The sequence below is a fragment of the Silurus aristotelis genome (genome assembly GCF_946808225.1).
Source record: "Silurus aristotelis genome assembly, chromosome: 20".
NCBI classification, from domain to species: Eukaryota; Metazoa; Chordata; class Actinopteri; order Siluriformes; family Siluridae; genus Silurus; species Silurus aristotelis.
The window spans coordinates 12,896,345-12,923,686 of NC_139593.1; the positions used below are offsets into that span (position 1 = coordinate 12,896,345).

Consider the following 27,342-nt stretch of genomic DNA (forward strand, 5'->3'; position numbering starts at 1 on the left):
TATTATATAGGATTACTCACTTTTGCCCTTTTCACCCATTTTTTAGATGATTGGTAACTCCAGAAAAACAAGACAGAATGCAACAACAACATGTAAAACCTTGAGGTAGAACAGTAGATTCAAGTTCACAAATGATGTTTTGGAAAGGAATTTGAAAAAGTCCAGACTATATTTTGTTTCAGCTGCTTTTTTAATGATCCCATGACCACTGTTGTCTCACGTTCTTATTCTGATGGGCAGATTTTCTATAACTTATAATAATAATTATAACAATTAACATGGTAATGCAGCAGGTAACGGTGCTGCTTCTCACCTCTACAGTTTCACCCTGAGCTCTGGTTACTGTCTGTGAGTTTCTCTGCAAGTTCACATGGTTTCCTCCAGGTTCTCCGGTTCCTGAAAACCTGCTGGTGGATTGGCAATGTTAAATAGACTGGTGAATGAGCATGCAAATGTGTGCATGCCCTGCAATGGACTGGCATCCCATTCTGTCTGTGTTCCCACCTCATACCAATTATATCTATGATCAGCTCTGAATTCTCAACCCCCTGAATCAGAATAACACATTAAATAAACCTTGATGTTATCTAGTGAATGGGGAATCAGTTCCTTACGTATGTAATGTCTTTTGCACACTAGTTCTCAGGTTTTCAGATCAGTTTTGGTGTAAAAATCACTGTGTATTTACTGACTGCTATAAACTTAAGATTATTAAATTGTGATAGATTTCTAATATGTATAGTCAGGTAGGAAATGCTCAAATAATATAGATAATGTATGAAATGTATTGCATATGTATTTCATTTGGATTCATAGAAGCAATAGTGGATAATGAACACTCCAGGATGTGAGATGATTAAGGATAAAACACGCATGCAGCTCGTCCTGGGATTTGCATGGGAAGTGTTGGTGTGTTTCAGTAAAGCAAGATGCCTGCAGCACGTTCATTTCGGTTGGATCCACACAAGACTTGTGCTTCCTGTATCACCACACTTGTGTAGGTAGTAACTGGGTGCTATGTAGTGCACTTCGCGGAAGACACCGAGCAGTTCGGGATGCGGCGTGTTGTTGAGTGCCAGGTTCAGTGCCCGGCAGGTGGCTGCCCAGATCCTGCCAGTTTACAGTGAGGAGGGGCAGGACTGGGATCTGCTGGGCTGAACTGGGCTCATCCGGTTATAGCGCTGATTGCTCAGAGATGCGCCGTACCACATGGGTAAGTTATAACCGACTGTAATCTATTGCATGTGGGCGTTATAGCCTCCCGTATGAGCGCGTTAATGTGTTCTATGAGCGCGTTGTGAGTCCATGTATGGGCGCGTTATATGTCCTGCATGAGTGGGTTTTTCATCTTCCCGTTTGAGAGTGCTACGACCTCTTATGAGCGCATTATAACCCTCGTATGCCCTGTATGAGCGCTGTGTATATGTGTGCACGGGCTGCCCCTCGCGTGCTCTCGGCTTGCGCGCGCGCGAGTCGCGCGGCTAGCTCGAGCCACATCCCCCCCACACACCCCCATCCGTGCTGGCAACAGACAAAGGAAGCTCCGTTCCTGACAGCACGATAAAAGGTGGAGTATAAGATCATTATTTTATTGTAAGAGATTTGACACGGATTCAGGACGCATTCCGTGTCGTTTTATTACACTCTCAATGCGAAAATATAACAATATAAGCTCGGGGTTGGTTAGCTGTTTGTTGTAGCCCGTTAGCCGGGTTGTTAGCATGATTCCGTTTCAGGCCATTTGTAGTGGACGAGGCTGTTCGGCTGGATGACAAGCGCCAGTTTTCTTTCTTTTTTTTTTTTTTTTTTTTTTTTTTTTTTTACAAATTTCATCGTCTTAACTATTATAAATACCAACATATTTTTTATGTCTTCATGTCCTGAGTGTTTTAGGGTTTATAGAATGGCTGCTGTGGTGCCTGTGTTTTACATTCACTTGCTTCAGTCACTTCTATTTTCAAAGCCAAGCGCCTTATAAACAATGACAAAAGGAGAAATGGGAAACTTTTTTCTGCTACAAAGTTTATGTGGAATGAAAGAAAAAAACAGCCCTAAAACGAGGTTAAAAACCATATAAAGTTATACAATAGTTTAAGCATTTCTGAAAGTTTTCTTCAGCCCATTTTTCCATCAACAAAAGGCAAAAGGCCAGGAAAAATGTGTTCCCCTTAACCCTCATGTTACCTTTAAATACACCATATATATATATATATATATATATATATATATACAGTATCTCACACAAGTTGAGTACACCCCTCACATTTCAACAACCATTTCAGTGTCTCTTCTCAAGGGACAATACTATAGAAATGAAAGTGGATATATTTTACAGTAGTCAATATGCAGTTTGTATAGTAGTACATATTTACTGTCCTCTTTAAAAGATCTAAAAATAAAGACATTACTGTCTACATACCTGGCAATAAAAGTGAGTACACCCCAAGTGATAACAGCTGTAATCGTGCAAAGCCACACGTCCTGTTCATCATGTTCATGTTTTCCTCTTTGACAGGACCATACAAATGTGTGTATCCTGTATTAGAGCAGTTAAAACGTGGTGCTTTGAGTACAATTCTCTTATACTGACCACTGGATGTTCATCATGGCACCTCATGGCTCTCAAGATTTGAGAATTAGAATTGTTGCTCTCCACAAAGATGTCTCGGCTATAAGAAGATTTGTAACACCATGAAACTGAGTTACTGTACAGTGGCCAGGGTCATACAGAGTTTTTTCAAGATGGGTTCCACTCGGAACAGACCTTGCAAGGGTCCATCAAATAAGTTGAAGGTCAAGGGTGAAGGTGAAGGTGTCCATCATGCATGACAACACCCTGGTGAGGAGAACCAAGAAAATTGTGTCTTGCCCACATTCAAGCATGGTGGTGGTAGCATCATGGTCTGGGGCTGCATGAGTGCTGCTGGTACTGGGGAGCTGTGGTTTATTGAGGAAAACATGGATTCCAATATGTACTGTGACATTTAATAACAGAACATGATGTCCATCTTCAGTTTTCCAACATAATAACAAACCCAAACACATCCCACCAAGATGAGAACTGACTTGCTGAGGAAGCTGAAGGTGACTGAGTGGCCAAGTATGTCTCAGAAGGTGGAGAAGTGTCATGTGTCTAACCTCCAGCACCTCCATGATGTCATTATGGAGGAGTGGAAGAGGATCCCAGCAACAACCTGTGCATCTCTAGTGAATTCCTTGCCCAGGAGAATTAAGGCAGTGCTTGATAACACTGGTGCTCACTCAAAATATTGACACAGTTTTGGCATGTTCCCTGAGGGAGTACTCACTTTTGTTGTCAGTTATTTAGACAATAATGGCTGTATGTTGAGTTATTTTTAGAGGACAGTAAATCTGTACTGCTACACAAGCTGTACATTGACTCAGCTAAAACATATCCAAGTTTCATTTCTATAGTATTGAGAACATATAATAAAATGGTTGATAAAATTTGAGGGGTGTACTTACTTTTGTTAAACACGTCATGTATATATTTGCTCTTTGCCACTGCAGTTGACACACACACACACACACACACACACACACACACACACACACACACACACACACACACACATAACTAAAGACAATAATATGTGCATATCACATATTATATATACATTATATGAATTAGTTATTAGTTTTATCATTACACAAATAATAAAAATGTAAGACAACTCAGCGTAATGCGAAATCAGTGTAACCCCTGACTTAAATTAAAAAGCTGGGGAAGCAGAATAACTTCCCCATTTCCTCTTTCAGTCTTAGTAGTATATCTTAAATCACCAGTCATTCTGTACACTATAGACCTAATGTCTGCATTTAGATGTTCACATTGTTTGCTGTTGCATATATTTAATTGCTGCTGGAACTATATTAAAATTGCTGTGAATTAACTTCTTTAGTTTAATAGGTTTAGTGTGTGTACGGCTGGACAAGAAACGAAATGAAATTGTGATCGATTTAGGGGTAAGAAAGGAGTTTTAATGACAGAAGAGTGACATGTTGAGAGATTCACGTGAGCAGATGACCAGAATTGTGTAAGAAAGTGATTATTACTGAGAAGTTAAAGTTTAAGTCTGTTGCATCCAAGGTTTTCATTTAATGTGATTATTGCTGAGATTATTGGTGGTGTACATCAAATTTTGGCTTTGCATTCTTGTAAATGTGACATCACATTGTTGACCCGAGCCATACGTTTTGTTAAGATCCTAACAGAAGTGTTTAGAGTTTGGAATGCAGACTTGGTTTTTGGATCACTGCAGACAAGCGATTTACTTTGTCCCGTAATTGTGAACTGGAGAAAGTTGGAAAGGTACAAATGATCAGGCAAATAGTATGAAAAGCACTAAGAGTCAGCTGACATAGGAAAATAAAACATCTCTGTCTTGTTCATTCACATTCAAGCTTTGAACTTAGAAGACATGCCCTGTCAACAGTTTGGAAACATATGGTCGTTTATTGTTTTTGACACGTGCATAGTTTTTATGTAGTAAACTAGGTAGAAGGCAAAAACACACAGGAATTGGACAGTGAATGACTGGAAGAAATTTCTGTGGACTGATGAGTCTATATTTGACACTTCTGGCTCTAACAGAAGAACGTATGTAAGAATGCGAACATTACAGATGATGTTAGCAGACTGACTTCAAACATTAAGGTTAAATGGTTTGGGGTTGTTTTGGAAAAGAGAAAGTTGGAGATTTGTTCCGGGTGTAAGGAATACCGAACCAACATGGCTACTATTCTGTACTGTAACACCAACTGGACTGGAACTGGACTTCATCATACAACAAGACAATGACCCGAAGCCTAAATCTGTAAGCCTTATTTAGAGAGCAAACAGTCGGTTGTAGTGTTATCTATCATAAAATGGTACCTATTTATTATAGAACTGCTCTGGGATCATCTGGATCACAAGGACTGAAAGAAAAATACAACTAGTGAAGAAGACCTTTGGCAGGTTTTTATAAGAGACATGGCATTCTCATTCTCATAAGAGACGAGTATTCCAGCTGATTGTTTGGAGATAAAAACTGTCCAGGTGGAAAGAGTGTATAAAGCTCTTATTAATGCTAAGGAAGGATTTTCGACCTAAATTTTAACACCGGAACAATTATATTTGTTTGGTCAAAGTAAATGACATTGGTGTATATAAATGAAAGGGACATGCATGTGTCTCTCTCAAAAACCTAAAAAAGTCTAGGTGTTTTGAAACTCACTGTGACTGTGAAAGAAAAAAAAAACATTTTTTTCTTCTTATTTCTGCATTTTGCCTCATGTGCACATAGATATAGCAATAGATATTTTGGTTAAGACCTTTATCAGTAATCAGATGTTCCTCTTTATTGTTCCGTTCTCACACATTAATCCTTGTCTTTGTCATCTTTTGCCAACTTTGACTCAGAAACGACGATTACTGATGGCGAATAAATGAACGTAGTGTTTCTTCTTGTTTCTCTTGCTGTAACTCCCAGTACACACTTTAACAATGTTCTTGCAGTGTTTGTCATTTTTTTTTATTAGAGGAGTAAAAATTAATTTGTGTAGGCAGAACCTGGCTTAATTTATTTATGTAGAGAAAGATGAATTTATAAAACAAAACAAGCAAAACAAACTAGGAATTGTATATGTTATAACTGGATTGATATAATTAGATTGATATAATAGCCACTGACTTTTAGAATCTCATGGTAAAATATGAATTTATGGAGCAAATGTAGTGGATTTTTAACACAAAATTGTTGATTTCTCAACTAACAAGAACGTGCACTAGATGAAGGACAGATGCAATGAAAACAAATGGATTTTAGTGCTTTTTTTCCATTTTGAATGTCCAGAACCAGCTAGAAATTTGGGCTTCTAAGTCCTTGACCCAACCCCTATGATAATGCTTTATAAAATGGTTCATCATAATATCAAACAGACTGTGCATTTGGCACGTTGTTGTGTTTCTGCTTCACGTTTCCATGCGAGCCACTGAAACAGATTGTGTGCAGAGGGACCGACTGCGCCCGTCTGTGTCCCACTGGGCGTCCATACTGTCAGCTGGGAGGTCTCCCCCCAACAGACATGACCATGGCCTGGTGAAAGGTTCGAGCAGAGGCCCAGGCTCACAATAGGACGCACTGGCTGGGGATGGTGTCTGAGCTCGCACCAACAGCTGGTCCTGCAGCCATTAGGGACCATCTATCCATTTTCAGCCAGTCTGTAACTTCTTCCCCCTGTGTCCTGAAACACGGTGCCATCCTCCTGCTCCTCCACGCATCTATCATTACTTATTGGAAGGATGGAATTTGAGGAACAAGGCGTTTGCAAAATTGTCAGAAATTGCACAATAGGTTCTGATGTGAAATTGTGAAATTGTAAAATGATGGCAGGGTAATTCTGTGTTATTGAGCCTGATGTATCCTGTTAATAAAATCAGATGAGGTAGAAAATGGATAAATATTGCAAATCGACCCATATAAGGAACCTCAATATGTACACCCACCCCTTTTTAACCCGTTTCACTATTATCTGTTGTGCTTGTAGTTTTAATCTGTGTTTCTACAAATCTTTGTTATTGTCCACATCTCACAGAAACCCTTTTATAGCTAATAGATATGTGGACAATGTGAGGCATATGTTGTTTTTTTTCCCTCAAAAGTGAAGATTTTTTTTGTCTTTAAAATAGTAGTGTACAGTATGTTGGAGATATATAGAGTGTTTTATCTTCTCATGTTAACCAACACGGGTTCTCCGGAGGCAGGACACAGTATTCTAAACTACACAGATTAAGCAAGTCCGACCATCAACAGGAACCAAATTGTTTATATTGGTGTGTATGGATTTGTATGTGGAAGCAGTGATGAAACTGGGTAAAGTGCAGAACGGTGCAGTGCGAAATCAACACGTGCAAACCTGCTGGTAGTTCAAATAAAGCTTAGCTCACTCCACATTTCTTGTTGTGTGAGGAGATAAAATTTACAGCATATCCAAACTAAGACAAAATATCAGCGAAAACAGGCATCACAAGCACTGAATGAAAATACTTTCTCAAGAAGACTCTGCAAATATGCTGAAGTTGTGACTTGCATAGCAGGCTAGCAAATGTGTTTATGGTTCCTCAATTCTGAATATCGGAAGTTTCTAACACATGACCATTCAGGAATTTGACATTTGCATGTAATGTGATTCAGTGGTGTTAATGTCTTTAAAGGGATTGCAGTTGCCCCATGCTCGGCATTCCGACTAATCAGTTTGACTGTATTGTCCAGCTCAGGGTGAATGCATGCCCTGGAGGTGCATGTCTGCTGCTGGGGTGATCCCCTGTGTCTGAAAGTGTGTGTAAACAGCAAGAGCCCAGGAAGGGCTGGACACGATACCTCAGACATAAGGCGTCCTTCTGCTGCTGCTTTGATTTGAGTGTAACCTCTGAGTAAATGGGATTTGGGAGTTTATCCCTCCTCCCCTCTCTTTGCGCTGGCCATCTCAGCTGGCCTTTGTACAGGGCAGTGTAGGCCACCACCCCCATGCCATGTATCCATTGTCCTGACCCCGGTTCGTTCTGTTAATTTCGTCATGATACATTGAGGGGCAGCAGGTTCAGTGGATAAAGTTACAGTGTTGTGGTGTAAGCCTGGAATGTTTGGGTGCAAATACAATTTAATATATGTAATAAACTCTAACATAATCCATTATATATTATACATTATTGTAATGCACTACAGTGCATTTAGGCTTCTGGTGTGTTAGCTATTTTGCAAGGGCTTTTCACACAGCGGGGATGATAATAATTGATTCAACTTGTTTTAGATGCATTAAAATTACAAAGACAATTAAACACGATTAATTCAAGCTAAAAATTATTTAAAATATGTAAGCAAAAAGGTAAATAAATAATAAAGCTATACCAATACTAGATAACTACATTCAAGATTTTTTGATTTGCCTATATATATATATATATATATATATATATATATATATATATATATATATATATATATATATATATATATATATATATATATATATAAACGAAGACAACGCAACGTCATACTTTCTGGATGATTCAAAAGTTTTAATATTGGAAAAAGGAATTGCCATCTATCTATCTATCTATCTATCTATCTATCTATCTATCTATCTATCTATCTATCTATCTATCTATCTATCTATCTATCTATCTATCTAATGTAATAAATAATTGTATATTATAATTCATTAGATAATTAATTATTACTATTATAAAACTACTATTTAATTTGCTTATCAACAAAAAATATTCTTATTTAAACATTTTAATGCAACATTTCTGTATTGCTGATTGCTGACTGATAGAAACCTGTATATGGTAATTCATATTGTACGTAATAGTAGTGTATTCAAGAATCGAGATACAATATTTTTGTAAATTTTCCACCCCAGTTAAAAAAGCCTTGAATATTATAGGCATTTTTGGAATTTGGCAATTTTTGTTTTGTATATCACAATACAATATTTCATTATTATTAATAATAGTAAAACAATAAAAACACTCACGGTGGTGCTGTGGTATTGAAGGAAATGGTGTAAATTTCTACTACATCAGCGAACAAACCAGCCAGGGGCATTTGATAGCCTCCAGCAGTTGGTGTCATGAAGACACCTGTTTACGTTGGCCCACCAAACAGATGGTCATCAGTTAGTTGACCCCGAGGATCGACTCGGCAGCTAAGGATCAATTAGAAAGTCACGATGAGTCAAGCGGTCTGGCTTTTCCATCCAGCTTCACTGTCCACCTGATCACAGCTTATTTAGGCTTTTGTTCAGGTGTACGAGTCCTGAAACGTTGCATCAGGAGCCCTGAAATAAATTCCAACACTTTGTGTTTTATTTCCTTTTTACTATGCCCATTTGATATTTCATTATGTTTTTAGTTCTCACACAACACAGTGTAGTTATTAACAATCATGCCCTAACATCTGTAGTTTGTTCCATTTTTAAGCAACCTCAATGAATTCAGGTTAAAAGTCATTTGATCAAAAAAAACCCTTCCCAAGTTTTAAAATGATGACTTTTATCTTTGTCAAGTCAAGAAGCTTTTATTCAACCATATATAGCTGATGCATTACACAGCGAAACGAGACAACGTTTCTCCAGAACCCTGGTGCTACATAAAACACAATACAGCTACATCACGAAGACAGCTTTATTTAATCCTTAGCTCTGTTTTCTGTATGTAGCTCTAAGGATTAAATAAAGCTGTCTTCGTCCACACAAGACACAAAATAGCACCGCCAGTAGACCTACTGTATAACGTGTTATGCGGTACAATGTGCGAAAGAGAACTGCAAACAAGAGTGTAATTGTAAATATAAACACAAAATGTAAACACAAAGTTGTGCGAAACAGCAACAGCAGCAATCTAATAGATATGCAAAAACAGCATTTCAACAGATATGATATATTTATAATGAAATAATAATATAAAATGGGTGGTACTGAAGACATGGATGTGTGTGGATTGAAATGAGTATGAGTGTGTTCGAGTTCAGATTTGTAGCAGCTCAGTAACTCAGTTGAGTGTGTGTGTGTGTGTGTGTGTGTGTGTGTGTGTGTGTGTGTGTGTGTGTGTGTGTGTGTGTGTGTGTGTGTGTGTGTGTGTGTGTGTGTGTGTGTGTGTGAGTTTTATTTCCAGTTGAGTTCTGTGTTGAGGATAACACACAACAGCAACACACTTTGCTGTTACAAAACTCTGCCAGTCAGATAGTCAGAGCTCAACTGAAAAATGCTAACAAAACTATGTTTGTTTTTTAGCCAGACAACCTGTAAGTCTCTTCCTTCATTAACTTTGGAGTGATACTATTCTCTTAGGCCTACACTTGTTTGTGTTTATGTCATTGGGAGTTAATTTGTACATCACATATAACTCTCACTTAGCCTGGCTAAATCCTCAGACTTCAGTTGTTGAATCTGATGGATGTTTTATCTTGTTTTGTGGCATGAGGTGAAATTGTCCAAACGTGTCAAAAGAATTCTCATTCACATTGTAAACTAGACTTGGCTGACTATTTTCCAGCTTAATAAGACTTGTGAAATAAAGATATATTTATATAATGATGTAATAGTGGTTGTTAGTAAGTATTTTGTAATTATGACAGACTAGTTGTATTTTAGTGAATTATGAAACTCTTGAATGTTTACATGTAATAGAAACTTAAAACCTGAAGTCGTTAGATCATTTGGATCAATATAATGCTCTTTAATGGCAACTATTGTGAATCAGTTATAGATCTATTATTAATGGATATAAATGATTATATGAAAAAAGTTATAGCTTTCAAGAAAAAAAAAAAGTCAATGGCATCCTCATTTAGGATTTAATGATGGACCCACCACACATTCTGAACATAGTTAGTCACATATCATCAGGCGACAAAATCAAATATTGATTCATCAATTGAATGAAATTACTGTATTATGGGGGAGTCTGACATTTACACGCCTTATAGTTAGTCTTCTTCTGTTCAAATGTTTGTCTTAAAATGATTTCATATTGTAAATGGTCAAATAAGGTTATGGTATAGGAAATGGGCATTTATTGATTGATTGATTCATTTATTTATTAATTTGGCCTATATTTTCTACACTCCTTTTAGCTTGTTTATTAAAATGGAGTCTCTACACCCTGAAGCCTAAATGACTCAAATTGATTTAATCAAAACCTTTAAAAAAATGTCTGTTTGTAAAAAAATTCAAATTAGATCTAAAGACTTCTGTTGGGGAAAGCTCAAAAATAAAAAACATTCTTCAATAAAAAGTTAAAGTACTATAGTATACACTGGAATAGTGAGTTTGGTATTCGACAACTTGAATAGGTGTGTTGAAGTAAATTGGTGTTAAGGGGGTGTGTGGAATTTTTCACAGTTAAAGGGAGACCTGCTTCAAAGGACCTCAAAAGTTAAGCTCGTTTTTTTTGTCAGTGTTTAAACAGTTTTTATTTCAATATGTAGCCCCAGTCTTTTAAAGCTTCTGCTATGTATTTATCAACACGGAAGGAAGATGTAAGGAAGTGGTATGATAAGAGTCCAGCTGCTTTTATGTCGTTCCAGAAAATTGCTAGATAGGACCCTTTTTTTTTTTTTTTTTTTTTTTTTTTTTTTTGCACATTTCCAAAAGCACCGCTTGTGGTAAATTCTTTTCGGCGGCGCGATGTGAGAGAGAGGTGACATTTCAGAGGAGGAAGTAAAAGATGCCAACTTTTGACTTAAGGAAAAGCAGCTTGTCATACTGGCCTCTTCTTTTCTAAAACGTCATATTGTGGAAGTGTGTCTCAACAATGAAGATGTCTTTTTCTCTATAACTAGGGAAACACACTTATTGTGTGTCGTTGTTCAGATGCCCCCCCCCACCACCACACAGACACACTTCGACCCCTCAGCGAGACCCCCCCCTCACCCCAGACACACTCTCTCTGTCCGTCATTCTTTCTTTCTCCATAGCTCTCTCTTTTTAAGCAACGTGCAATGCTTTTAACATAATTTGGCCTATTGTTTAGCTGTGACCCAGCCCCCCAAGCTTCTAGTCAAAGAAAAAAACACAAAGAAGGGTGAGCCACTGTAGTCCCTCAACTAGCCAGGTGTTTCCCACTGCCGGCTTGCTCCCTAATGGCCGAGTCCTCGTGCTGCAGCTGCCTGCTCAGGCCCTCTTTTGTGTGCCTCTATTGTTGGCCACACACCCCTCGTTGATTCATGGGCCGCACGAGGGAAGACCTTTAGGAATGACAGCCACTGGCTTATCTGAACGCTCCCCCAGTTTGTGTGTGTGTGTGTGCGTGTGTATGGGTGTGTGTTCCATTGTAAGCCGGCTGCTCTCTCATTGGTCCTTGAGCAGACTCACTAATGGGGGAATGGTAGACATTGTACCTCCATCTGCTCCAGCTCTCATTGTTTAAGCCGCCTTCTGCAGAAAAAAAGATCTATGGTGCAGACTCTCTTCGGCAGTTGAAGCGTGTGTGTGCGAAGGGCCGCTGCACCACACGCTTGGACCACTTCACTACTGCTTCAGGTTTACTTTTGGACAGCATAGAAGTGCAAAGATCTCTAGTTTATATGAGACAATCCGCTGAGGCAGCGCCATAAAGGATACAAGATATTTTTTACCACTTTTACTCATTAAAAGCACTTTTCTAGGAGCGGATGCTTGGGACTATCGGTCCTGTCTGGTGGTGAGTGCCTTTAAACTTTTACGTAGCACTCGTTTTTTTTAACATTGTTTTTATTTCATATTTAATGCCGTTTTCATTTCATTCTTTGCTGATTTGGCGTAATGTCTTAGATTTGTAGTTCGTCGGATATAATATTTGAGACATGAAGTCCTCTTTTGTAAGTTGCAGGTGGTTTGCTTTACTTTGCATATCTTGTATAGGAACTGCGCTCCCATATTTATCATCCTTCAAATATGGCTTATAAGTCTTGCCATCAATGGAAAAACATCTGGGCTAATAATACTTAAAATATCTTTTTCTAGTTCTAGTTTTCTGCTTCTATTTTCTGTATGTTACAACACCTTGAGATTTACTATCACCAGGGCAACACAAATAAACAAATAATGTTTTGAATGCATGGTATTTGTTATTGGTATAAATGAAGGGGTTTGAGGAACTTCGGTTGGGAAGAACAGGACTACCGGTCTACGTTGCTGTTGCCGTAGAGGGGACATATATTTTTGCACTGCGGTTAAAACAAGGTTTTTGATTGTCACGTGACCACTCTGAGGCGGGGCATGTGCAGCAGGCGGCTGTGTTGAACAGCGCGGCAGAAGCAGGAGGAGGACACCAGTTGCTGTTCCCCTGTGGCCTCAACAGACATCTGTTGCCCTGCTGGCTGTATCCCACCGGCCCTCACCCTTGCTTTTGTCTCATCAGAGGTGCAGACAGCACATCACAACCCCCCTCCTCCCAAACACCCCAACAAACAATAACTGCCAGGACATGCACTGCCTTAGGGACCCCGGTCTTCCTCTCTGCGGGTTTAACTCTTCTCCATGCCTGCGTGCACACCCTAGGAAAAAAACGACATGTGTTACATATTCATTACCGCTCCATTAATGACATGCGACTCGCTGTATGTCATTAATGAATGGGCTGGCTCACTGGTGGAGTTTGAAAAATGCTAACAAATCACATGGAAGCAACGCTATTGGCTAGTAAATTGCTATTTAGTCCGCATCAGTCAGACCGTCCCTAAAAATTTCCTTGGGCCAGTTCTGTCACTATAAATTCTATTGACCAACATGATTATGTGCAATTAAAACCTTTTTAAATCCTGAGCTTTCGTGTGCATTTGAAGAAATAATAATAATCTGATTTGAATAATCTGTTTGTGTACTTAAGGGTGCTAACAAAGTAGTGACAGTTTCTTTTGTTGTGCCAGGACAAGTCACTTACCTGGACTATGTCTCCTGTCCAACCTCTGTTCTCCTTAAATCCTTTTGTTGGGCCAAACTAAATTATTCCCACTTTGCATTGGCATTTGGAAGGAGCGTTCTTGAAGCAGCTGCAACCTAGCAACAGTTAGAGACTTTCCAGGCTGCCCTTTGTTTGCCTTGTGCCCCTTCTCCCCAACCCCCTTGAAATTCAGCTACGTCTTATTTAAACAGAAAATGTGCATTTGTCTATGTAAAGTGTGACAGTTATGTCTGCTACTGTCTACTATCCATTATATATATATAAAACAGCAATTTACGAATAACAGAAAGCATGATTAGACTGTGTTACACTTTCCTCTCTGGTTAAACTCTGATATGCCAAATTTGTTTTGATTTGTTTGCTTTCATTGCAATATCCAACTCATTTAAATGAACAAATGCATTAACAGCATTAACTGTTCGTATTTATCCATAACCTGATGCTTCAAAAGGTGCTGCTGGAGGACTGTACTGACCTCATTTACTTCTAGCCATTTATCCTTTTTTTTTTTTTTTTTATGCTCCCAAAGACATCGTCATCCACATTTAAGATGATGGCCATCCATGAGCAAGAATTAGACCTAAGAAACATGTCTTTGTCGTTTCTAAATGTACATTTTCAAGTGTGATCAGCTTGATGTCTTTTGTTCTTTCAGGTTTACATGACCAGAGCAGTGTGAGGGGTGAGTAACAGTTGGTCCAGAGGTCAGAAGAGGTCACAGGCAGCACGGCGCTGAATGTCCGTGACAGCTTCATGGGCCTGAAGGACCATCTGGATGATGCAGGCCACATCCTCGACCTGGGACTGGATCTGGACTACCTCCATGTGAAGGCTGTAGACCAACAGGCCGGTGCAGATGCTCTTTCCACAATGGACAGGGGCTCATTGGACGCCAGCAAAGAAGGAGCGCCCAGCTCTGGGAGATGTCCTTCTTCGTCCAGAGGAGACTCCGAGGACAGCTGTGGATCTGATGCTGAGGTGGAGCGGGGTTGCACTCTCACTCCAAGCGATGCATCAGCTCGAGCCGTGCATCCACCTCTTTGCCGCTCTCCATGTCTGGATCTGGATTCCCAAGGGCTTCTGGAAGTGACGCAGGATAATCCAAACACTGAAAATTCTCTAAGAGAGTACCAGACCAAGCTGGAGTTCGCTCTGAAGCTGGGTTATGCTGAGGACTTGGTCCGATTGGTATTAAGCAAGCTCGGGTCAGACGCGCTGATCAATGACATTCTAGGGGAGCTGGTGAAACTCGGCAGCAAGTCAGACAGCGACAGTGGTGTGGCGTCTTCATCTACTTCCACTTCTTCATCTTTAGCGTCTTCCGGGTCATCGTCTTCTTCGGCATGTAGCTTCTCAGACTCTATCGATTCACGGTGTTCGGAGTCACCATCACAGTCAATACTGGATGACAAGGATAACCTGCGCCCCATTGTTGTGGATGGAAGCAATGTAGCCATGAGGTAAGAGTCAATAAATTTTTTTTTTTGCTTGCATCACAAAGCTCCAGATACACCTTTTTATTGGCTGGATGTTGAGTTCAATATCAGTTTTATCAAATTGAAGCATTGTACATTTGTCTGGTATACAGGAATGGCATTTTAAGTTAATCAGATGAAATTTTGGGAAAACATTTTCATTTGTTGTCTTTCACAGTAAATTGTATTAAAATCAATTAGTACAATTTCTTTCAAGAACATGATAACTTCAGTCTCTCACTGTGTAAAACACAGCACTCACGAGTCTATAGAAGTGAAAGAGGAAAAACGACTGAAAACTATGAATTTTAAATAGCTTTCCATTCCAGGAACTAATGTGTTCAAAACAACATAAATGTCTACTATATAAAACATTTTCCATTACTATGCAACAGCAGAAATATATAGAATATATATATAGAATATATATTTCTATATATAGAGAATGAATGATTGGGGCTAATGATTATTATTTATAGGTCATAATATGTGTTTATTATGAGGCAACATGGCCATGTCTAATTATTTAGCCAGCTAGTCATATGATTACAGTTTATATGAAATAGTAGTTATATTTATATCGGATTTACACATTTGCAGTACAAAATGAGCAGGAAATCGGTCAGTTAAATGGTAGTGGTTACCTCATTTGTTCATGTTGTAGTTCTTATTTTTGCTTTCCTATTTGTAAATGCCAAAAATGTAATATAAACACAAGTAAAGCTTTTGGCCTATTTGCAACTCTTTTCTGTAGTGTGTCACTAATTACATCTACATTAAACACACAAATCATGAAATCAACACTATCAAAGTACATTTCTAATCTAGAACTAGGTTTATCACCCACTGTTTCCGTGACTTATCACTGGATCCATCCTGAGACAGACTTGCATTTTCACAAAGTACACATTTCTTTTTTCGATCTCTAATTCAAGGTGACAAGACCTCCTTCCGCTGACGCGTTAACGGAAAGTGCAGGTGTTCTTTTCTAATTTGCATTACTGAGAGGCTGAACGTGAATAAGGCGAACGAGTGCGTGTTTAGCCCGCTCTCTGGAGCAGCAGGAAACCCACCACCGTTTACTAAGACCACAGAGTTAAGTGTGTGAAGGTGCAGGAACATTGTTTATCTGTTCTCCTCATAGTGTTGTTTATGATTTATCGTATGAAACACAAATCCGGTACGCGGATCTACCACAGGTGCTCGACCCAAGACGTTTCCTCTTTAGGTGCTCACAAGTTAATTCACATTTACAGAGATTAAACAGAATGTTTAAAAAATGAATGTAAAAACACACAAAGGGTAGAACTTAGTGTTTGGATGATGTGGTACTGAGGTTAGAGGTTTGATAATAAAAGTTGTACTATAAGTACCCCATTAAAAGTAATAAAAATGAAATAATTACATTTAAATATATTAAATATTCCTAGAAACCTAGTTAAATATCCCTAAAATAAAAGTGGGATGGCAGTGTCTGGGTCTTTATTTGTATAGGTTTATTCCCTGTTATTTATTCACAAGCAGCCAAAACCTAATTAAAAATGATTTTGTTTACCAATAACGATGTAATTAGTTTATTAACTCCTGATAACAACACATAGCCAAAGGTTTGTAGACAGCTGAGCGTCACAGTCATATGGGGTACATCCTCTGACTGAATTTGGGAGTACACACTTCTATTGAATGCCTGATGGCTGTAGCATTACAGATTCCCTTCACTGGAACTAAGAGGGCTTGTGCACAAAGGGAGCTTAATAAAGACGTGGTGTGGGAACGTTTGGAGCGGAAAAACACGGGTAACCTGCACTGGCCTTCAATAGAAACGTCAACCTTTAAATAGAACTGGACCACCTGACCTCAGTGCCTGATCTCACTAATGCTCTCGTGGTTGAATAAGCAAAAATCCTCACAGTCATGCTCCAAAATCTGGAACAAAGCCACCCATGGAGAGTGGAGTTCATTATAACAGCAAGGTGGGAATTAAATTTGGAATGGGACGTTCAACAGGTACCTATTAGTGGTTTGGTCATGCGTCTTTAAACTACCTTTTGGTCATATAGTGTAGTTTTTAAACCTTTGGTATATTTTGTAAAATCACCAACTAAGCTCACGATGTAAAAATCCCCAAACCCTTTCAAAAATCTGCTGAATAGTGTCTGCTGAATGGAAACTTGCAGTTTTGCCTGATTTTGAGTGAAAACTATAATTAGAGTGAGCCATTCAAGAGGAATTAAACATTTACCATAGTGAAGCTGGATTTTTTTTTCCACTATCGTGACTGCTCATGGGACTTTTACTGAATATACAAGTCTGTTTTTCTCAAAACCCACAAGATGTCTAGACTGCATGGTTTTAGGTGTTAAATATCCACCCATTGATCGTTTCAATCTGGTGAAACACATAACTAAGAGGAACTAATTGTTTAAAGTGATATTTCAATATGACTGAAATGGAAATAGCTGAAAATGTATTTCATGCTATTGCTTAATCAGTTTCTTCATTTTTACGTTTCATCTAGTTATATTTCGTATGTGTCCAGCTCAACTGGAACTACTATATTATTTAAATAATGTTGTGCTGTTTATATTTTACACTTTTAAACACTTTTTCTCTTTCATAAAAAGATTAGAAAATACATGATTATACCTTTTGGGAATGCATTTTTTTCAAAGATCAATAGGTGAAAATAATATCGTCATTTCATGCTTGTTTTTTTCTGTTTAATGTCACAGCCATGGCAACAAGGAGGTGTTTTCTTGCCAAGGTATTCAGCTTGCAGTGGACTGGTTCCTTGAACGTGGCCACAAAGACATCACAGTGTTCGTACCAGCGTGGAGGAAAGAGCAGTCCCGACCTGATGCTCTCATTACAGGTGTGTTTACTTCTTTCTTGTACTTACATTGCTATTTACTCATGCTTCCTCTTGCAATGCTGCAGTTTCATACACTGTTCTGTAAGTACAAATAAATATATTGTAGCTTACTAGTTAATACAAGGTTAGAGGATACCCCCTTTGCTATAATCTGGGCCATCATGACTGCAGTAGAATCATGATCTATGTGCCCTTAGTACATTAGGAGCTAATCTGCAGTGTTCAGTGAAAACCAGATTTTACTCTGTACTTATATAACATTCTGCCCAGGTTAGATCAATACGTTATTTTAAATAATTCATTAAAAGCTTAAAAGTTGTTTTATTTCTATTCCTTCAGATCAAGAGATCCTGAGGCGACTGGAAAAGGACAAGATCCTGGTTTTCACACCATCTCGCCGGGTCCAGGGGCGTAGAGTGGTGTGCTATGATGACCGCTTCATTGTCAAGTTGGCTTACGAATCAGACGGCATTATTGTCTCCAACGACAACTACAGGGATTTGGCCGTGGAAAAACCCGAATGGAAAAAGTTTATTGACGAAAGACTTCTCATGTACTCATTTGTCAATGATAAGTGAGTCTTTCTGTCATTATATTTGTCATACCTTTGTAAGCAAAAAGACCCTTATTTATCGAAAGGTTTGTTCATAACTTACCCCCCAACATTTCATTATTTTAACTTTGATGTACCTGTAAAATTTAACTACAAAAACATATTGGATTTAAAGTATCGCAATAAATGATTTGGTTTAAATAAATCACTATATGCATAGAAACATCATACATCCGGAAAGTATTCACAGCACTTCAATTTTTTAACATTTTATTACAGTCTTTTTCCAAAATGATTAAATTCATTATTTTCCCCCCAAAAAAATCCAAAACCATTACCCCATAATGACAACGTGAAAGAGATTTTTTTTGACATTTTTGTAAATGTATTAAAAATTAAACATTTACAAAAATCTCCTGCATTAGTATTCACAGCCTTTGCCATGACACTCAGAATTGAGCTCAGGTACATCCTGTTTCCACTATCATCCTTGAGATGTTTATACAACTTGATTGGAGTGCATCTGTGGTAAATTTAGTTGGACATGATTTGGAAAGGCTCTGCATTGAAGGTCCCAATGAGCACAGTGGCCTCTATAATCTATAAACAGAAGAAGTTTGGAACCACCAGGACCGCCCGGGCAAACTAAGTGATTGAGGGAGAAGGGAGGTGACCCGATGGTCACTCTGAAAGAGCTCTCTCTTTGGAAAGAGGAGAACTTTTCAGAAGAACAACTATCTCTCCAGCATTCCACCAATCAGGCATGTATGGTAGAGTGGCCAGTAAAATGCACATGAGTTTTTCAAAAGGCACCTGAAGGACTCTCAGACCATTGGAAATAAAGATTGAACTCTTTGGCCTAAATGCCAAGTGTCATGTCTGGAGAAAACCAGGCACCGCTGATCACCTGGCCAATACCATCCCTACTGTAAAGCACGGTGGTGGCAGCATCATGTTGTGGGGATGGTATTTAGCAGCAGGAACTGGGAGACTAGTCAGGATCGAGGAAAAGATGGATGCAGCAATGTACACAGACATCCTTGATAAAAACCTGCTCCAGAGTGCTCTGGACCTCAGACCGGGGCGAGGGTTCATAGAGGGTCCTAAGCACACATGCAGGATAACAAAGGAGTGGCTATTAGACGACTCTGTAAATGTTCTTGAGGGGCCCAGCCAGAGCCCAGACTTGGAACACGATTGAACATTTCTGAAGAGATCTGAAAATGGCTGTGCCATTTTCCATCCGACCTGATGGAGTTTAACAAAAATAAATCCTGATGGAGTTTAACAAAAATAGGTGTGCCAAGCTTTTAGCATCTTATTCAAAAATACTTGAGGCTGTAATTGGTGCTAAAGGTGCTTCAATAAAGTATTGAGCAAAGGCTGTGAAAAAATAACATTAGGTTGAGGCTGTAACATAAAATGTGGAAAAAGTGAAGTGTGAATACTGCAATATAGAGTGAAACTTCACTGAGTGAATCGTATGGATCTGGAGTCTTGGCAAGCTTTTGTTTTACTTCTTGAAATTATTTTAGTAAATGTGTATATAAATACCGCCTATAAATAATCACCTAGGTTGTGGTTTATGTAAATTATATTTATATAAGAGTAAATTTGGGCCTATGTTTATGTCTCCGAGATGGTATTAATATTTCCACACAGCGGAAGACGATTCACCAATCAAATATTACACGAAATATTACACAGAATCAGTTATATTTCATTAAATCTGCCCAAATCTGCACGTTTCTATGCAACAGTGATAAATAAGGGGTCCTTGAGTTTTTAATCATCCTAATGTAAACATTTTGCAATCTCTTTTTTCGTTACCAAGGTTAGTTATCTAATTAAAAGCTCTGTCCTTCAGGTTCATGCCTCCCGATGATCCTCTTGGTCGCCATGGTCCCAGCCTTGAGAACTTTCTGAGAAAAAGGCCTATAATCCCAGAACACAAAAAACAGCCTTGTCCATATGGTAGATACTTATCCTTCTGTTTATCCACTACATGCTGCTATAAAGTATCATGTTGTTTTGCACTTTCGCATGTGTTGGATACATTCATTGTTTCAAATTCAGTACATATTCTTCCATTGTGAAACTAACTAGTTTTTTGAGTAAAATCCTGGTCCCATCACCATGCATTTTTGCCGCAACTAAATTCGTATCAGTGATAAAACTATTTGTTTTGGGCTCTTTTAGGAAAGAAGTGCACTTACGGTCACAAGTGCAAGTTCTACCACCCAGAGCGTGGCACTCAGCCCCAGCGTGCCGTAGCCGACGAGCTCCGCGCTAGTGCCAAGACTTCTGCAGCCAAAGGCACAACTGAGTCCGGCCTAGTGAAAAGCCACAGCGTTCCTGGAGGCTCACGCAACGATAAAATCGGTGACGGAAAGCGTTCACACTCAAAGCGGCAGTCTGACTCCAGTGTCCGGACCCTTTCATATGGTGACGTAGAGGACAAGCTGACCTCCAAAACCAAAGCAGAGCCCCAAAACAGCAGCATGATACTACCCCCTGCCCCAGGTGGTCCCCCTTCCTGCCACACTCACACACACGACCAGCGAGAACAACTGGCATGCTTTTCCAAAACCCACGCAGTTCCAGCTTTCCCTCAAACAGACTCGTATCCCACCTGCGAGTCTCCAGACCTCAGCTACTACTCTCTCGTCCGCGGATACTCTGGTCTCAGCTTGTCCAGCCAGAGGAGCCCAGAGCGTCCTTTCCTGTCCGACATGGATGCACGGCTCAGTTCCGTGGCATCGGACTGCAGCAGCGAGGGCAGCGCCAGCTCTGATTCCTATGGCACGGTGCCCCCTGGTGAGCGCTCCTGCATGAGCTCGCCTGACTCGCTTTTGGACGACGGACTCAAGTGTCATCATTACCACCACCTCCATCACCACCGCCGACAATACCCACTGCCCATGGTCTTGCCCACTCCACCACACCACCACCACCAGAGCCGGGTGCTTTCCCCAGTACCATCATCTCACCCAGGGTACCATCACGGGATTGCCCGTGGACACAGCTTCACGCAAGATGACCAGCCTCCGGATCCCCACTTTAAGCACTCATTGTCCTATATTGGCCCTCAAGTCCAGCACCAGATGATTGGTGCCAGATCCAGTTGTCCTGGAGAATACCCTCCTCAGAGCTCCCCACTGAGTCGAGGGCTAGCATCCACCCGTCTTGACAGCGTGTCCGACTCCAGGCTCTACGAGAGATCACCCCTGTTAGCCAGGAAGCCTTTCCCAGACCAGGATAGGATGGCCTGCTGGGAGCCGTACTACCAGCAGCCCTGCTACGAGCCCTTCACCTTTCAGAGCCTTCCAGAAAACAGGCAGCAAGCATGGCGCGTGCCTTGGGGACAAAACCCTCTTCATCCTTCCTCACCTCATTCATCCCATACTTCCCACCAGCACCAGGAATCACCCGCCCTTGGTCGGTACCAGGAATTGCGCGAGAAAGTGTTCGTCAACCTGTGCAACATCTTCCCCACCGAGCTTGTGCGCCTGGTAATGGGCCGGTACCCTCACATTACCGATGCACAGCAGCTGGCGGCCGCTATCTTGGCTGAGAAGAGCCAGAGTGGATACTGACATCCTTCTGTAGCAAATATTTTGAGCTTAATTATCGTGCGCGTTTCCTGCGGATTACAGAGGCGTCTACTTGGGATATTTCAGACCTCGAAAGGTTATACAGTGCTTCCGTTTGGAGGTTTTACAAGGTTTTTATGGAAACGTGTAAACATGGTCTTTTTGAGGATGTCATGTGATACCTGGGTTTCCTCCATCTGTCGGGTTGAGTTTATTTTATTTTTAATTTGCAGCAGTGGAGCCATAACTGCTAGTAGCATTTTGTCTACCTGAAGTGTGAATGTGGGAATGTGTGTGACATTATTTATTGTAGTCTTTTTCTATTTCCAGCAAGTTTTTTTGTTTGCTTTCTGTTTATTGTTTATAGTTTGGTTCAGGTGAGCATGTACTGATTCACAAGGCACTTTTACATTGCTGTTTATCAAATGTAACGTTTGATAACTTATGTCAATCAAACAAGAGCTGGTGGAAGGTCGGATGATTTGTAGGAGAAATAAAAAATAAAGAATAATAATAATAATAATAATAATAATGATAATAATAATAATCGAAGCGACCAGATAAAGAGCAAGTAAAGGGCAGGACCCTGTCTGCTTTTTCTTGTGATCAAGAAAAACAGTTTGCTTCTTGAGCGAAAGAACAAAATTTTCGGTTGAATCGCTTCCCCACAATATCTGGCCTTTCATACCCCTTGTGATATAATGCCTACTCTCACTTGAAAATTGTTTATGTTTTTGGTTTTATTCAGTGTCTCAATTTTATTTCCAGCACCCAATTTTTGAATCAGGAATATTTGGGGGTTCGGGGATGCGCCCGAAAAGCCGAAATCCTCACGAGTATTTGAGTTTAGTTGTGTTAAATTATCATTTATTTCTCACGGGTTATTTTTGATTCATTTTCGCTACACCGAGAGGTTTCTTCATGTGTGGCTGCGTGATCATGTGCTCGTCTGAATTTCTGGGAAGTCGAGGGGAAGTTTTTCCATCATCCATCTTGCGTCATATCGTCAGTGTTATTAGATACAGCGGCAGAGTTTCCCAAAAGGGATGCGTTTTTTTTTTCTTTTCTTTTTTCTCTCAGCACTTTTTTGGGAAACTTTTGCCATTAACCACAGGTGTAGCGTAGGTGAGACAGCCATCAGTCTGTCCTTGTACCTTAGTTCTAGTAAGGGACGTCTCTGGCTGCACGTATACGAGTGCACGCTACCGTCACTCGCCATCTTACGAGGAAAAAAACCTGATCGGGTGAGAAGCTTTTGTGATCAGGAGCTTCCAACGAGACGTTCGTATCTGTTATGGTAGCCAGAGAATACCTGTCCTCGTTTATACAAATTGTATCTTTTTTTTTTTTTTTTTTTTTTAAACTTAAAACAAACAAAAAAAAATTTCAGAGACATTTATATACATATTAATCTATGGATAAAATATATTCACACAGTTATGTACAATATGTAGTACTTGTGTAATTTAAGATATTTTTGGCAACATTTTATCATCACTTCAAGGAAAACGGTTGAAGCGTTTTCTTTTTTTTTTCGGGCAATAAAAAGAGCATCAAATGCATCTTTTAAAAAAAAAAAAGTAGAAATAAAAAAAAAAAAAAAGGATGGAGGGTATTACCGTGATGAAGATATTTGTTAAGTATTTTATTTATTTATTTTCTTTGGTAGCAAAGGGTTATTTATGGTCTATACCTGAAAACTAAAGCGTGGGTTTTTAAGTTGTACTTCGACGATTGATATTTAAATAGAAATGAATTCGTGTTCCGTCGATACGGAGCTCAGCGGTTTTCCCAAAGCTTTATTAGTATACGGATTGTATTTATATGGTCACGTGAGCGGATGCTTGCAAAACCGTACGATGGTTAATATGCTGTGACGCTTCTGGAAGACTAAACGAAAACCACATTTTTTTCTGGTTTCACCTGTGGAGGGAAAAAAAAAAAAGAAATCGATCACACAGACTTTGTGTTTTACCTGAAATTATTATCCAATGCATTTCAAGAGGGCTGGGCTCTTTGGGGGGGGTAAAATGCTGCCTGAAATATTTGTTAGGAGCACCTTTGTTTTGAAAAAGAAGAGCCTTCCCTCGAGCCAGGTGGCACCATGTGCCATCGTTGGCAGCGGCGTGGGCATAGAGTAAATGCCTCTACACGGCATTGTGCTTAAGACACATCTGAATAATCTGAACCATGTTCAGCTTACGAGTTTTCAGGGCCGGCTTTACTGCAGGAGGTCCTGAGTGCCGGTGTATTTGCAGAAGAATAACTACTGCTCATAATTACACGTGCTGTTACCAGCTTTCATACAAATACACAGGACATTATGGATGTAGTCAGTAAAGTGGCACCAGTTGTCAAAGATGTATAGATATTATATCAATATAAAAGTTGCTTTTCATTGTGCTGTGGGGTCTCGAAGCTTCCGCGAGTTTACGTTACGGTCACACCTTCTCCTCCATCAAGTCTCTCAGAGCTTCACCACCTCCGGGTGGAAACGTACTTAAGGCTGCACACAGGGAGATGAGCGCTGAACACTTCTCCACGTAGCTGGAAGCTGAAGGGTTCAGCGATTCATTTCTCGATTCACGAAATGTAGGCTTTACGCTCAAGGACCAAAGCGAACAGTGAAATAGTCAGCAGTAGGATTCAGAAGACCTGATCTTAGTGCATTTGTTGGTCAAAACAGCAAGATAGACTTTTTTTTTTTTTTAACCGGAAGTTAAATTACTGATTTATGTCAGGAAAAATATGTGGTCAGAATTTTGTGCATATCCTGGTTTCCAAATGTGTATTTTTATTGAAATAAAAATACAAAAGATTTTATTTGGGTTTGATTGATGATTTTTTTGTTTTGTGACTTTGAACAAATAAAAAGAACGAAGCGAAATATACATATTTATTCTTTATTATTATTATTATTATTATTAGTTTTCAACAGTCATGGACAAAGATCAACTATGTAACAGAAGGCTATAAACATAAAAAGGTGGGGAACCAAAAAAAAAAAAAAAAAAAAAAAACAAACAAACTGCAAACTGCAAACATGTCGGCTGGTTCCAGAAGCAGCAGTGGCAGCTTTTTTTTTTTTTTTTTTTTTTTTTTGCTCTGGTTGTTATTTTCCACCAAATCACTCCAAAGCCAGCAGAACACAATCCACCAAATTGGGAGAAAAAAAGAAACAAATAACATCATCCAAACAAACAAGTGACCGCAACGATGCTCTACCGTCATGGCATTAAAGTAGCAACCCTTTAGTGAAAGTCAGCGTGTCGCCTCTGGTGGTTCAAATTTATAAAGCAATACAAAAATGTGGAAGCACAGAATTTTCTCTTTCTATGGCAAATCCTGGACACGTGCTTGAAGCGCGAGTTTAGTGTCTCAACCACAGAGTGCTTTTTGACCATTTCTGCCTTCGCTAGCGTAAAAACAAAAAAACGAGATTATGCAATATAATTCCTCTTTTCTCATTTATTTAGAACTCTGTATAAAGGGTGTGTGTGTGTGTGTGTGTGTGTGTGCAGGGGGAGTTAACAGGAAAACAATTGAATATGTAACAGATATAAGGAAGTTATTATATGAACAAATGAAGATGGGAGTAACGCAGCGGACTGATGATCCATGAGGGATAAATTTGCTTTAATCTCACCGAGGCAAAAAAAAAAAAAAAGCAGGTGTTGAGGAAAATCACAACACAAACTCCTCCTTCTCTAATCAAATATGCACAAAACGCCGTCTTGCAGACTAATAGGAAGAAAATAGAGAAAACGAAAAAAAAAAAATGAAACAAGTTGACGGTCACGGGCTCGAGGCTCCTACACGCACCCGCGGCGACGTGCTGCTCGAGTCTCACAGTTTCTGCGTCAGGGCGGCTTTGGTATCGTACGGCGTCCACGCTGGAGGATCGCGTGGTCAAAGCGGTCGAACAAACACTACTTAATCTTGGATCGGGACATAATACTGAGTCCTGAATTCATACCGAGACGAATCGAAATGACTAATGCCACACCTGGAGCAGAAAACCGTCTCACTGGCGCCCCCTGTCTTGCAGCGCACTCAGTGTTTGACGATTCAGTCTCCACGCTTTACATTAATGAGGTAGAGAGATGTCCTGCAGGCAGGACTGATGTTTTCATATGCTCCCCGGCCAGAAAGGCTTTCTCTATTCCCTCTCTCTCACACACACACACACACACACACACACACACACACACACACTCGACCTCAACCTCAAACACACACTGTCTGCTCTGTCTGTCTGTCGTGACCTTTGTGAGCCGGCAGGCAGAGAAAACCATCCATATGGAGACTGGACATGAAACACTGCGAGTCTGAGAACGAAAATAAAAGGAGGAGGGGAGAAAAACAAAACACATCGTCTCCAAATCTTCAACTCGCATTCCTCGAAAACCAGTGCGCATCTTCGAAACTTTTTCCGCTCTGATCTTTTGCAGACGCAGACGACAGCTTCCCTTTGGTGAGCCGTAGTTTTGGTAAATGATTGGTATTTACCGGGTCGCTGTTACGGAGAGATTTCTCGTGCACGCTGAAAAGTGGGAAAACCAAACAAGACTCAAAAGAAAAAATCAAAGCGGCGTGTTAATAAAACGTGTGAGGAACTGAAGAATCGGGACTTTACACTCTTCTGCAAACGAAGCAGGTGAATAAATTGTATAAAGCGAGCAAACGTTCTTATAAACGAAAAAAAAGACTAAAGCGATAAAGAACTAATAAATGGGCATTCGAAATAAAATTGCAAACTTTTTTCACTATTTAATTTTTCGAACCTTTTTAGTATCTCGATCATTTTAAAGAAAAGAAAGTTTCAAAGGTTCATAAAAAACACAAAGCTTACTCCTAAACAGGTGATTTTGAGTGGGAGGAGCTTGAAATCAGGCAGCCTGATTGGCTGACAGTGAGAGCTTTGGCAATGTGGGAGGGACCGGTGGCGAGCACGCCCCCTAGCCTTTCTGCTGAGTAGTATTCTATCGTCAGGCTCCATGGGTTGAAGGTCTTATAATGGGATGGACTGGTTCAAAAAACAAAAACAAAAACAAAAAAACTGAGAATGAAAGCTGTGCTTATAAGCCAGCTGCCAAGGCATCAGGGCTGCAGCTTTGAGATTGGGGCAGGAAGGTGGGCGAGGCGTCAGGGGGGGCGATGCTCCTCACATGGACTCGAACTCGTCGATTCGCTGCTTGGTGTTCCCCTGCCGGATCTGGCGCAGCGTCTTGTACTTGTCGCGGCCGGCTTTGACGTTCTCGGCGTGCAGCATGTCGTTCTGCGTCTTCTTGGTGTCGTCCCGTGCCTGCGCCAACTCCGAGCTCAGGGCCTGTGAGGGACCACGCAACACAATTGTGATGAAGAAATAAAAGAAATTTAAAAAAAAGGAGGAGGAG

At 40.0% G+C, this 27,342-nt stretch overlaps 2 protein-coding genes across 3 annotated transcripts in view; one reads left to right on the forward strand and one right to left on the reverse strand.

Annotated features, from left to right (window-relative positions):
• The first annotated feature begins 955 nt into the window (after positions 1-955).
• LOC310715692 (putative ribonuclease ZC3H12C) lies at positions 956-26,292 on the forward strand. Of its 2 annotated transcripts, none has more exons than XM_083522312.1 (6): positions 956-1,213; positions 14,109-14,913; positions 17,661-17,800; positions 18,140-18,374; positions 20,221-20,327; positions 20,553-26,292. In XM_083522312.1, exons 2-6 carry the CDS (start codon positions 14,207-14,209, stop codon positions 21,947-21,949), a joined length of 2,586 nt encoding a protein of 861 aa, XP_083378438.1. In that variant the 5' UTR covers positions 956-1,213; positions 14,109-14,206; the 3' UTR covers positions 21,950-26,292. The 2 variants fall into 2 exon arrangements, with proteins under 2 accessions (XP_083378438.1, XP_083378437.1); XM_083522311.1 differs by lacking the exon at positions 956-1,213 and adding an exon at positions 1,407-1,567.
• LOC310715721 (radixin) overlaps positions 24,836-27,342 on the reverse strand; it is a 49,295-nt gene continuing 46,788 nt past the window's right edge. The window contains exon 15 of the mRNA XM_083522382.1: positions 24,836-27,275. Within this exon, the coding sequence (XP_083378508.1) occupies positions 27,111-27,275 (165 nt within the window). The 3' untranslated portion in view covers positions 24,836-27,110. The remainder of the gene's footprint in view (positions 27,276-27,342) is intronic.